This window comes from Rhinoderma darwinii, chromosome 2, assembly GCF_050947455.1.
Source record: "Rhinoderma darwinii isolate aRhiDar2 chromosome 2, aRhiDar2.hap1, whole genome shotgun sequence".
Lineage (NCBI taxonomy): Eukaryota > Metazoa > Chordata > Amphibia > Anura > Rhinodermatidae > Rhinoderma > Rhinoderma darwinii.
Window position 1 is genome coordinate 461434761 of NC_134688.1, and position 14102 is coordinate 461448862.

Consider the following 14102-nt stretch of genomic DNA (forward strand, 5'->3'; position numbering starts at 1 on the left):
GTTGTATTATAGTCAGTTCCGTCATTAATTCTGGCCTATTAGGCATCACCCGGCAGTAACAGGATCCAAGCATCATTATTCTTCATTGTTGTTCATACTTAGATGGCCAGTGGAATTATTAAACCTGACATTCCCCAATATAAAGATAAATTATATTAAGGTGTACCTTTTGTACCATTTGTGACCCGCTTAAAAACCTTTTAGGATATGAATTTCAGTGTAAAAAATTTAAGTATCTAGTCTACAATAAAAAACAATGAGTGCTCTATAGTTTTTATTAGCTTCAATCACTTGCAGGCTGCACACTCCATTCATTTCAATATAAAACAGAGTAGACTTTTATTACATCTGTATATTATATGTGGAGTTGTCATTATACACCGTCTCTATTATATGATGACGGGGATATTCCCCAAACTGCACCACCGTGCTGCCCATACACTGGCTGTATAGTCTGTCTCGCCAGCTAAGTCCTTGGTCTCCGTCATCTAATGTTGATGGATAACTGGCATCGCTGGACTCCACCGGCCGGTGAGTCCGCGCCTTGTTCACCCTCCTCGATGTAGGCCTCAGGCTCGTTCGCAAGTCAGACTGCTAGCTCTGCCCCCTAGATGTTAATATTGATGTTCAGGTCTTGACCGCTGATATTGATGTTCACACCCACTGGATAGTACAAGGGGAAGTGATCTACAACCTTGATGTCTCTGTCCTCAGCGGTTCATCCCTGATAAATGCATTCTATTTGTTGGCATTGCCGATGTAAAACCACTTGGTGGCCAGGATGGAGACGACCCTTTCAGTGGCTTTTCTGATGTTACATGAGAAGCCTTCGCAGTGCAGTGTGGCCAGAGCTAGGCTGAGACGATATAAGTCCAGATCTTTCATGACATTATGGTTGATGGCATCTTTAAGAAATTCAACATGTCTGACTACGGCCTCCTTGTCCTCTGAGTTGACCAGATAGCTTGGGGTCTGGAGTAGCAGGGTCTTCATCAATTTTGGATAGTTATGAGCCAGACAGCTGTAGATGGATTTCAGGTCATTGATGTTTGGAGAGATTTCCGTCCGGAAAAATCCCTGAATGTTGGCTCCTTTTATGTAGGAGAGGCAGCTCTGCAGAGATGAAGTACTGGCTGCTACGATCTCCTGGTTGTCACTATGTAATTTTAGGAGTAAAGTTGGTATACAGCTCCTGACTTTATCTGTAAAATATCCAAATAGCGGAAGGCGGCAGCTCTCTGTCAGATCTCTTAACAGGTTTATGGCCACAATCTGGACTTCTCCATCCGGATAGTCCATATGCTCCCGGGATATTTTAATGAATTGTCTACTGAGGACAGAAAGCTTAAGGCGTCTGATAATGGAGGACAGCACCCTCAGTGCCGCCATGATGATCTTGGTGTTGCTGGTTTTTGACAGTCTAAACTCCATGTGGGCAATGATCTTATTCTTGTAGCTCTCCACCAGTCTTGTAGCTCCGGTGGTGGCATTCCCCAGTGCCTCCATGGCGATGCTGCACAAGATGTTATCGTCCTCTTCTATGATCTTCAGCAGATGTTGGATTGCGCACTCTTGGTATTTCTGCTTTATAAGTCTTGGATGCTTCAAAGCCTCATTGAAGAACATAGCTGCTGTCATTTTGGCCTTTGGTTCCGCATTCTTCAGGGCATTGAGCAGAAACTGGAGGAAATCTTTTGTTATTTTCCTGCCAGAAACCAGAGATGTCACAAGCGTGTTCATCTCAATACGCTGCTTCTCGGTATCTTCCGATTCCTTATTTTCCGCAGCAACTTGCTCCCTGTACTTTTCTAGGAGCTCGGCGTGAGGAAGGGTCTGTAACTCGTCATTGACTGGCTCGGTCGGCTGGTTTTCCGATGACTCGGGTACAGTAAAGAATTCCAGGGCATCTTTGGTGGAGTCTTGAAGCTCAGCATGGACATCAGGCAACCAGGTGTAAATGTTGGCCTTCATGTTGCTTATGGCCTTCATAAGTTGCACCTTGCAGCTGCCACCCTTCACAATATATTCTTGGATGCTACCGAATAAACGCCTTATAGCATAGCACAACGTCTCCTTAGATAGTTGGTCAGGAGCGTCTTTAACCACTCGGCTCAGCACTGGCAGCATGTCCAAGATGTGTGGCATGTTGACTGTAGCACACAGAGATGTCACTTCTGTCAAAGTGTCGACAATGGCAGCATTGAAATCTTCATAAACGATGTTGTATCTCAGTTCCCCGACCACCGCTTCGAGATGGAGGATGCTCAGCCAGACGATAACCTTCTTAGTCATGGCGTAGGAATAGTATTGTCCCTTCATGTACTCCACCTTCAAGTGCTCACATAGCACATTGATCATATATTCCTTCAGGTAGTGTGCCGCGTCTCTTCTGTACTGAATGACTCTGATGAAGAAGCGGCACATGGCGGCGTTGTATTCAGATGGTAACAGGTTACTCAGAATGGCTTTCTGAAACACATCCGTATAAGTGAAGAGATCTTCAGCCGCCTTCTCCTGGATGAAATAAGGGACACAGGCTCCTAAGACGTCTTCTTCCACCAAATTCCAGGTGTCCAAAGCATTTCTGAGCTCTTGATTTGTGTCCACACAGAATGTCTGATGTTTTCTATTCATGATCTTCATATCCACAAATCTGCTGAGGCGAGAAATCATCGTGTGGTTACTTGTTTCTAAATCATCTTCCAAAAAGAAAATAGATTCTAGACTTCTCTGTCCTCTATTATCAGCCCCCTCCCCAATAAACATGTGATAACTGCATGAACAGCGCCCTCCCAAGGCAGAGACAGGATAGTGCAGCCAGAGGAGACAGCGGCACTCCTCTACACTGCGCCCTCTGGTGGTGTAAGAAATGACAGGTTTCAGAAAATGAAAGCCACATATAAGGTTATATGTAATATTATATAGGGTATTTTATTTGGGTGAATTAAAGATGGAGGATCATGGGTATAGTTGCATGTCTTAATGAAATGCGCCTCATCAGTATTGAAGATTCCTATTGTTTACCCTGATTCTCACAATAAATGACCCAGACGTTCACAGGTATCTCTTACAGGTGCTAACCAGTTGTGTGAACCCAGTCTTACCCATGGACAAACTCAGGATGTCATAAATGCTATAAAGGTGGTTGCAGTAACGTAGCTTGCGAGGGGGCAGAGGGGGCGGTGGCTCCAGGCCCACTGAAATGGTGGGGCCAAGGGCCGGTCGCCCAGCGCTGGTGTGTCCCCGTTTCAACTGTATCTGCATCCTCAGGACGCAGGTAAAGTTGAATTCAATACTGGAGCACGTAGCCGACGGCTCCTTGCTCCAGCATTTACTGTATAATGCCAGCTGCAGCTATGAGTGGCTTGACATAGACGGGCGCGATGTAGTGACGTTATCATGCCTGTCTGCGCAGAGCCACACACTGCACAGAGCGGTGGAGCAGAGGGATCTCCTCCTCTCGTCATGGGAATGGGGATGGGTAAATATTTATTTTATTATTTTTTATTAGGCACTATGCTGTGTAGTGGCAGCTAAGGTGGCATTATAATGGGGGCCGCAATAGGGAAGTTTGCTCTATTTGGGCAGCTTTGGAGGCATTATACTGTATGAGGGCAGTTATTGGGGCATTGTACTGTATAAGGGCAGCTATGGGGCATTATACTATGTGGAGGCAGCTATGGGGGCATTGTATTGTATGGGCCAGCTATGGGGCATTATACTGTATGGGTCATCTATGGGGGCATTTTACTGTGTGGAGGCAGCTATGGGGGAATTATACTGTATGTGGGCAGATATGGGGCGTTATGCTGTGTAAGAGGCACTATATGGGCGTTATACAGTGTGAGAGGCACTATATGGGCATTATACTATGTGGGGACAGCTATAGGTGCATTATACTGTGTGGGAAAGCTATAAGGGCATTATACTGTGTGTGTGTGTGTGTGTGTGTGTGTGTGTGTGTGTGTGTGTGTGTGTGTGTGTGTGTGTGTGTGTGTGTGTGGTTATTATACTTTGTGGGGGCACTAAGGGTTCATTATACTATGTGGGGCAGCTATGGGAGCATTATTCTGTGTGGGGGCAAACATGTGGCATTATACCGTGTGGGGGGCCTACTGGGTTGGGGCCCACTTAGATGTGCTCCCCCCTCCCCCTGTGACGTCTAGCTGCGCCTCATGGTGGTTGATAAGTGGCACCAGTATTCTATATCCGCATGTTACATGAGGGGGAAGTTCTTTTTATCAGGAAGGTCACACTATTTGTCTCTAAGAGGGGCAGACAAGGGGGTATAAAAGACCCAAGCATGACATGAGGGGAGCCACTTGGGGGCCACTTGAGGAGGGACATACTGGAAAGGAGACTACCTGGAGTGTGGGGAGACCATGGATGGTAACTATAACCTGTCATGTAATTATTGATGATAAGGAAAAAGTGTCTCTGTAAAGTTCATTGTTTATGGCTGTCGCTATGTACAAATCTCCATAGAAGTCTCAGAATAACTAACAGTCATTTCACTCTTTATACAATATACATTTTCATACACTCAATCTTGTATGTCATTTATTGCGCCTGACCTTAGAATCTAACCCAGTAAGAGGGTGAAAGAGAAACATTCTTACAGGGGCAGCACATGGAACTCGCTGCAATACTTCACAAGAAACATTCTACATGTTCTCCTCTTACCTCTGAATCGTGGATCTGAAGCTTCTGGATAAAGCAAGATTTCTAGAAGTCACAGGACTCAAGAAAAAGTCAAGTGAGAGCGACGTACCAAAAAGCAAGTAACTATTGGTCTATAGCGGCTCAACGGAATGTGATTGATCTGCAGCTTTTATAGAGAAGGTGAATTATGACATCACTGATGACCTCACACTTACCTTACATTCTAACACACATCAAATGCTTTTTTTCTTTTTCACATATCTTTATTGAATTTCAGTAATAAAAACATTACAACATTTCAATATCCAGTGATTATAAATATCATAATGCTAACAATTTATCTACACAATTTACATCAGACAACATATATCTCCCCAATCCCATCCCCCTCCCACCCCAAAGATCATTAAGTACCATAGAATTATAACCTTTTTATGAAAAAATAATAATTATACTTTCCTATAAAACACCAATCAACTCCATATCCCCAATATTTCCTCCCAATTCTTTATACAATTTTTCTCGTCTGTTCTTATTTTCTCATATTCTTTAATTGTCTTAACCAACTTCAACCAATCCATAACAATTGGGGATTTACCAGCCATCCAATTTCTTGCAATTATTACTTTTGCTTAACCCCTTAGTGACCAGCCTATTTTTAACCTTAATGACCAAGCTATTTTTTAAGTTTTTCCATCATCGCATTCCAAGAGCTATAACTTTTTTATTTTTGTGTCAACATAGCTGTATAAGGTCTTGTTTTTTGCGGGACAAGTTGTATTTTTTTCATAGCACCATTTTGGGGTACATATAATTTATTGATGAACTTTTATTAACTTTGTTTTGGGGGGAATAGAAATAAACCTGAAATTTCGCCACACTTTTTTGCGTTCTAAATCGACACTATTATCTGTGTGGTATAAATAACACAATAACTTTATTCAGTGGGTTTTTACATTTGCAACAATAACAAAATTGTATTGATTTTGTATGTTTTACTTCTTTTATACAGCGAAAATAAAAAATAAAAAAAATTCTTTGATTTTGTGTCTCTGTCTGAAGATCCATAATTTTTTTTTTCCGCCGATGCAGATGTATGAGGGTTTTTGTTTTTTTGCGGGACGACTTGTAGTTTTTATTGGTACCATTTTGGAGTAGATGCGACTTTTTGATCACTTTTTATCACATTTTTTTCAGGCAGAATTCACAGAAAATGTTTGCATTGTTGTTTATCTTATTTTTTACGGCGTTCACCGTGCGGGTTAAATGATGTAATAACTTTATTGTTGGGGTCATTATGGATGCAGCAATAACAAATATGTGTAACTTTTTTACTTTATTTTGTTATTTTTAATAATAAAGCATATTGTAAGGGGAAAAAGTGGGTTTCTCATTTGTTTTTAATTAACTTTATTAAACTTTTTTACTAGTCCCACTAGGGGACTTTACTATGCGATCATCCGATCGCTTTTATAATACACTGCAATACTTTTGCAGGGTGCCTACACTCTGCCTCTGTTAAGCCTTAGGGGGGGTGGTAATAAAGTCTGTAAAAAAAGTGAAAAAAGTTTTTAGTAGAAAGAAATAAATAAAAAATAGTTAAGAAAAACCTTTTCCCATTTTCCCCCTAAAGTGATGTAAAAAATAAAAAAAAGGAAACAAAATTGGTATCGCTGCGTCCGTAAAAGTCTGAACTATTACAATATAGCATTGTTTAATGCGCAAAGGTGAACGCTGTAAAAAAAAAAAATGAAAACGCCCAAATCGCTGTTTCTTGGTCAACTTAGCTCTAAAGAAATGTAATAAGTGATTTCTACATACCAAAAACTGGTACCAATAAAAACTACAGCTCATCCCGCAAAATATAAGCCCTCACCCTGCTCAATCGGTAAAAAAATAAAAAGTTATGGCTCTTAGAATGTGGCGACACAAAACGTAAAAAAAACGTACATAAATTTGGTATCACCGTAATCGTATTGAGCCACAGAATAAAGATAAGTTGTCGTTTGTACCGCACGGTGAAAGCCGTAAAAACGAAACCCAAAAAATAATTGAGGAATGGCAGTTTTTCCAACTTCAGCCCACAATGAATTTTTTTTCAGTTTCCCAGTACATTATATGGAACTATAAATGGTACCAAAGAAACGACAACTCCTCCCGCACCCCCCAAAGATCATTAAGTACCATAGAATTATAACATTTTTATGAAAAAATAATAATTATACTTTCCTATAAAGTGATCACTGAATAGTAAGTATGTATGTGTCCACTGTATATCAAGCAATTCACTGGAAGGAAGTGGAAATATTATAGAAAATTAAGATGTAACTTTTATTGTATATATAATAAAATATAGTGGCATCCAAGTGCAATGTGATTACATATAACGTGATTTAAAGCTCAGTGCAATGTATGACTCTAGTTCACACAGTATCTTGATGTATTTGTAACTAAAGGATAATAAATGCAATAATATTGGTCAACCAAGACCCCGCTGTATTGAATTCTACTGCATAAATATAAATAAATCAAGTCTTTTTATTTGCATTCTATTAACCCCTTCCCGACATTTGTCGTATGGGTACGCCATGGAAAGCTAGTGCTTCCCGCTATTTGCCGTATCCATACGCCAAATGCTTGGCACCGGCTCAGAAGCTGAGTCGGTGCCATAATCTCCGGATGTCAGCGGTGAATTACAGCTGACATCCGGCTGTAATGGTGGGGACCGAAATTAGCTTCGATCCCCACCATTAACCCCTTCAATGGAGCGTTCAAACGCGATTGCTACATTTAAGGTGTTTGCAGCTTATCGGAACCCCAGCACTGAAATTGGCAATGGCAACCTGAGGCCTAATACCCTACCTCCCGGTCTGCCTAGCACAGAAGTCGTTCAAGATCCGCCCGGCGGCGGAGCCTGATCGGCTTCCGTAGCCGCTGACAAGATGGCGCCGGCTCAGAAGCTGATCCAGCGTCATCAGCGGTGGAAGTCAGCTTTATGTTACAGCTGACATCCACCTGTAACGGCAGGAAACGGAGTTAGCTACGATCCCTGCCATTAACCCCTTCGATGCAGGACTGTATTCATATAGCAACATATACAACCCCTATTAGTCTCCCCCCTTTATCTAAAGTAATATAACAACTGACACGTAATTCCTCTTTAAAGTGGGGTTGACCCGGGGGTCGGCCACAGCTTTATTAATACTATAAAATGTAAATAACATATTGACAAAATATATAAACACTAAATGACCTTAACAAAGGTCAATAAAACAACCTGTATGCCGGCCTATCCCAAGGACATGTAGGTAAATCCCCTTCTACTACCACCCGCTGTGACATAAAACAACCATAATACAAATTAACCCAACAAGACACCACTGTGCCCAAAACAACACAGTAAACAAGTCTCTCTCCCCCTTGTGGAATTCCTCTTTTTCTCTTTTTTTTTTCGATCTTTTTTTTTTCTTTTTCCATCCTTTTTTTTTTTTTTTGTAGAAAACACTCTTTTCCAACACACAGAACAGTTTCACCTGCTTGTTTCTCATTTCTTTGTTTTCTTTATAAAAACACCTTCCATATAAACGTAAAGCTTTATTAATACAATAAAATTAAAAAACATATTGACAAGATATATAAACACTAAATGACCTTAACAAAGGTCAATTAAACAACCTGTATGCCTGCCTATTCCAAGGACATGTATGTAAATCCTCTTCTACTACCGCCATAAGTTGACCGTGTACTCCTTAACTACACGGCTCACTGACCCCCAATAAAAACAGAGCCTGCTCAACCCCATCCTGCAACCCCGACAAGAAAATATCCAACCCAATGTCCGTCAGGTGCACCCCGTCTGGCAGCAACAATCCCCTGTTGTCACCTTCCAACTCCCGATGACGAACCACCACACCACCTCTAGCCCGGACAAACCGAGACACCCCGGTATTTAAGAGGCGCCTCGCCCGCACAATGGCATTCACAACCTGAGGCAATGCCACACCAACCGAGGAACAATCTCTGACCAGACTAACACTAACAGGGGGAAAAAAGAAGCAAACCTCTCTAAATCCGACTGTATCAGCGAGATCAATTCCCCCAACCTAACTGAACACAGATCATTTCCACCAAAATGCACAAGCAAAACAGTTGGTACCAGTCGATGCCGGCTGATGTCGACCACTTCGGGCAGCGCCTGCAACCAGCGCAGGCCCCGGAGGCCTCTCCAGTAGACTTCAGCACTTCCAAAGCCCAACGATCCTCCCCCAGGGCGTATGGCAGCCCGCCGTTTCTCCCAGAACACATATAAGTGCCCAACAATCCACACCGATGGTCTGGAATTAAAACGGAATTAATGCAAAATAAGATCCGGGCGAACATAACCAGCAAAACAATCCGACTTCCATCTACCGATGCGCCGGACTGCTGCATCCAATAACCCCAATTCACTGGCCATAGTGGCCGCCCCAATATGGAAAGAGTGAGTACCGTACTCCCCTGGAGGCTTACCGACACGAACAAGAGCCTTACGTAAAATAGCGGAAAACTGGAACCTAGTAAGCGGCCGACCATCCGAATGCGACAAAACTTGCACGCCTGAACTACGCACCCCCAAGAAAGCCGCCACAGCCACCACCGGACTAGCCGAACCAGGGACTGGCCGAAGCGAAACACAACAACCCCGACCAAACACATCCGTCTTAGAGCGACGAATACTCAAACGAACCCCCACCGGAGAAACCACTACATCCACAAACAGCAGACCCCCTGGACGAGCCGCCCCCATCGGAACTAGCTCCGAAATCCGCAGAGCCCCGAAAAAACACAACGAAAAAGCCACTGAAAATAAAACGGATTCATAAGGGGAAGAACAAACCGCCGGCAGCACCGCTCTAAGTTCCTGCTATAAAGAACACAGGACGACGCGACTCCCTCCTGGAGGCCAACTTCTTCCAACCCTTCAGTGCTTGTAAAAAAAAATGATCTAGTTACATCCGACCACCCCCTTAACTTAGAAAAGAAAGCAACCCCAGCCAGACGCCGCGGAGCTACCACCCCCGAAACACCACGCTCGCGCAAAGCTGTCAAATATTCAAGCGCCACAGTCGTGTGCAGCACCGGATCCTCCCCCACAAGTCTATCCCCCGCAGCGCTCAACCATTCCTTCCACGCATTACCGTAAGTAGCCCACATAGAGGGCGCAAGGGACGACCTCACCAACGGCACTAACTTCGATCAAGCAGCCTCCACAAGAACTCCAGGCAGCTGGCCCCCTCCAGCTCCGCCTGCGGGCAAATAGAGCGAAAAACCTGCCAATGAAAACGAGATACAGCATCAGCGACAACATTGTGAACACCTGTAATTGGCAAGCTCGAAAACGGATGTTACACTGCAAGCAGCGCAACACCAAATGACGGAGCAAAGCCAAAACCGGACCTGAGGAAGAAGTAAGTTGGTTAACAGCAAAAACAACACTCATATTATCTGACCAAAACACCACAGACCTGTTGGAAAAGTGCGCACCACACAATTCAATGGCGACAACTATGGGAAATAGATCCAACAACGTCAAATTTGCACACCAACCCTTGTCCCACCAGGAATCAGGTCAAGCTTCGGCACACCACGCCGAACCCAGCAGCGCCCCAAATACCACCGCAACAGCCGCGTCCGTAAACAACTCCAAATCCATGCTGGAAATTGAAGGCGCCCTCCACCACGTACGACCATTGTAATCCTCCAAGAAAGTGCGACAGACGCGCAAATCCGCCTTAACAGAACTAGAAATCCGCACATGATGAGAAGGCACCGAAACACCCACCGTAGCTAAGGACCACCGCCTGGCCAACACCCACCCCATGGGCATAATACAACCCGCAAAGGCCAACAAACCCAATAAAGATTGAATTTGCCGCAACTTCAACTTACGCGTAGCCAAGGCCATATCCAATGCGGTACGCAATTTCACCTCCTTCGCAGCCGGGAGGCGAAAGACCATAGCAACCGAATCTATTTCAATGCCCAGAAAACACAACACCATCACCGCTCCCTCCGTCTTTTCTTCAGAAAGGGGGACCCCGAACCACTGAGCAAGAAATTGAAAGGACCTCAACAAAAACTGACACTGCCCCGAGGAAGCGGGCCCTACAAACAAAAAATCATCCAGGTAATGAGTCACTGACCCAGAACCAGTGAGATCCCGCACTGCCCATTCCAGAAATGAGCTGAACACCTCAAAATAAGAGCAAGAAATTGAAGAGCCCATCGGCAAACACATGTCATAATAGAAAAACCCCTCCAAAGCACATCCCAACAGATGAAAACAATCCGCATGAACGGGCAACAAACGAAAAGCGGACGCAATATCAGACTTGGCCATAAGGGCGCCCGCCCCTGCCAGACATACCAAGTAGACTGCCCAATCAAACAAAACATACGAGACCGTCGCCAATTCGCTGTCAATCCCGTCATTCACCGACCCCCCCTTAGGCTGGGTTCACACAACCTATTTTCAGGCGTAAACGAGGCGTATTATGCCTCGATTTACGCCTGAAAATAGGGCTACAATACGTCGGCAAACATCTGCCCATTCATTTGAATGGGTTTGCCGACGTACTGTGCAGACGACCTGTAATTTACGCGTCGTCGTTTGACAGCTGCCTCGGCAAAGAAGTGCAGGACACTTCTTTGCTACGTAATTTGAGCCGTTCTTCATTGAACTCAATGAAGAGCAGCTCAAGATTTACGAGCGTCACAGACGCCTCGTATATTACGAGGAGGAGAATTTACGGCTGAAACGAGGCAGCTGTTTTCTTCTGAAAACAGTCTGTCATTTCAGCTGTAAATGCCTGCTATCGTGTGAACATACCCTCAGGATGAGACAGATGGTGAATCAGACGGAACTTGCCAGGCTCCTTCTTAGGAACCACCCCCAGGGGCGACACCAGAAGATAAGGGAAGGACAAAGCAGAAAATGGGCCGGCCATCCGGCCAAGCTCCACTTCCTTTTCCACCTCCTCCCTAATGGCGGCTGGAAACTCCTCCACCGACTTCAAATTTCGTGACATAATCTGTTCCGCCTGTGCAGTAAACGGAATAAAGAACCCAAAACAAAAACCCACTCTAAGCAGGGCGGCTTCCGCCATCTTGGGATACCGGTTTAACCACGGGAACATCGCGAACACGCGCAATGGCATCCTCCCCTCGACCAACACCCGCAGGGCGGGCGACCACCGCCACCCGATGGGAGCATCTAACCGCTGCGTGGGTGCCTCCACACGAGGAGCACTCGTGGCAGAATTTACAAGAGGCATAAAATCTACAGTGTCCCTCATTAAAGAGCTAACCTTCCCGCCACCCCCACCCACACCGGAAGGGGAAGAGGCGGGGGCGGCGGGCTGAAAGGGCCGCTGCACCCTCATCAAGCGCAACCACACATCAGTCGCTTTCGTATACCAACCCACCTCCGGCCTCTGGCCCAGCCGCCTACGGAGCTCCTCGTTGTACCGCCACCAGGCCGTGCCACTGTGCGATTTATATGCACTAAAAATAGTGTCCAAATAGACAAACAACTGCCCCGCACACTCAGGCCGAACCTGAATAAACACCCCCCCCAAAATAGCAAAAGCCTGCACCCAATTATTAAACGACCCCACGACCTTAGGCTTACCCAACACACCCCTCTTAAGTCTACGGTCCTTATCAACCGTCGACGAATCAACCGATAAAAGAGACCAAATATCAATGTAATATATATACCACAAAGAAACAAACAAGAGCCTTTAACGCCAATGTATATATAAAAGTTTAAATCTTTATTACACAAACACTGTACATGATTAAAATACCATAAAGAGACAACTCTAGTATAAGAAGCGGAGACCGCACCAAGTATTGTTACTACCTATCATCCAGGGGTAGCTACATGACTATTTAAATAAATAAGCATCTGATTTCAAGTTAGTATATCAGTAATACACCATTACTCAGAAGTAAGAAGAAAGGGAGAACAATGTCTCCATGGGTAAATAGTTGTGAGTAGGAAAGGGTGCAATACCTATCATATAGATAGTGATTGAATCAGGACAAAGCTGCTTAAGACACAGGCTTACCCATAGGTAGAGTCAAAAAGGTATAGACAGGTGGTGTCCGCTCCGCTTCATAGACCCCGACGCGCGTTTCGCCACGTAGTGCTTCCTCAGGGGGATGTAGACTAATGTGTGCTCTCTCTTCGCCCCCATATATACTGCCCAGGCCCTGAGATTGTGATGCCGTTCAGCGGCGCATCCCCGCTGAGACCGCCGGAAGCGGGGCAATCCCCACATCCGGCTCCCGGCACGGCAGCACGTGTCCGGATTCCCGACGCGTAACGGGAGTTCCGGACATGCGCAGTGCGCCGAAGGAGGCGGAGGGGGAGAGCATCGCTGGCAGCCGCCACAGCGGGCATGCGCACGACGGCATCAGAATCCAGGTATAGAGTCTAACCCTCGTGCATTACACTAGTCGATCCCCTTGTCCTCACACCATAAATTATCTTAACAGTGTGTTTATAAGTAAATCTAATATACCCCTCATGACCATAGAGATGGTCAGAGGCTGCCTCTTCATTTGTCTACGTATATCTGTTATATAAAGGAATGTAAACATATTACCAATAAAGAGATCACTTGGTATATATTCATCAGTTGTATATGTGTATTAGTGTACAGGAACGGGGTGGTCTAAAATTACGACCACTTCCATTTGTGTGTATGAGAGCGGATGAGTGCCGTTTTTTAAATGTAAAAGAAATGAAAAGAAAAAGAAAAGAAAAATATTTTTTGGGAGTAATACAATAACGTGCCACCAGAAGAAAAAAGGAGGATAAAAAATGATAATAATAATAAGGGGTACATGAGTGACCCGGGTGCAATTCACTCACAGAGGAGGCATATGCCATACAATAAAAAGGAAAACGCTAGATATTATATAAAAAAATTTCAGTGTATGGTTAAAATAACAGACATAATACAAAGAAGTTAGCCCATTAATCTTGAATAAATCAATAACAAAAAATAAAAAATAAATAAATAATCACCCAATTTATACAATTAAAACACCCCATATATCGCATGATGAGATTGTTAATTGAGTGCATCAATACGTCCCCACCTCACTAAAATACATACTATTCACAATTTATAGTTATACCACAAATCAGCACACTATGAAAACAGTAGTGAGATCATAGTATATATATTAGAAAAGTAAATCCATGTCACAAGAAATGGGTATGTGAAAAAGTGATAATCACTAGTGATAAAACAATTAAAATACCTCCCCTATACATCAATAATGCAATAATAGTCAAATACATCAATAGGTACAGGGAAATACATATACAAATAGTGACACTCGATTCACTTGGTTCGATAGCTAACCTAAATAAATGCTATATGTGT

At 44.1% G+C, this 14102-nt stretch overlaps 1 protein-coding gene across 1 annotated transcript; it reads right to left on the reverse strand.

Annotated features, from left to right (window-relative positions):
• Nucleotides 1-286: 286 nt before the first annotated feature.
• On the reverse strand, nt 287-4786 carry LOC142741617 (uncharacterized). The gene is made up of 2 exons (XM_075850981.1): nt 4684-4786; nt 287-2653 (listed from the first exon to the last, which is right to left on the reverse strand). Exon 2 carries the CDS (start codon nt 2641-2643, stop codon nt 739-741), a length of 1905 nt encoding a protein of 634 aa, XP_075707096.1. The 5' UTR covers nt 2644-2653; nt 4684-4786; the 3' UTR covers nt 287-738.
• Between the last annotated feature and the right edge of the window lie 9316 nt (nt 4787-14102).

Coding starts and splice junctions, on each gene's coding strand:
- LOC142741617 (XM_075850981.1), bottom strand. CDS start 2,643: ATGAAGATCATGAATAGAAAACATCAGACATTCTGTGTGGACACAAAT.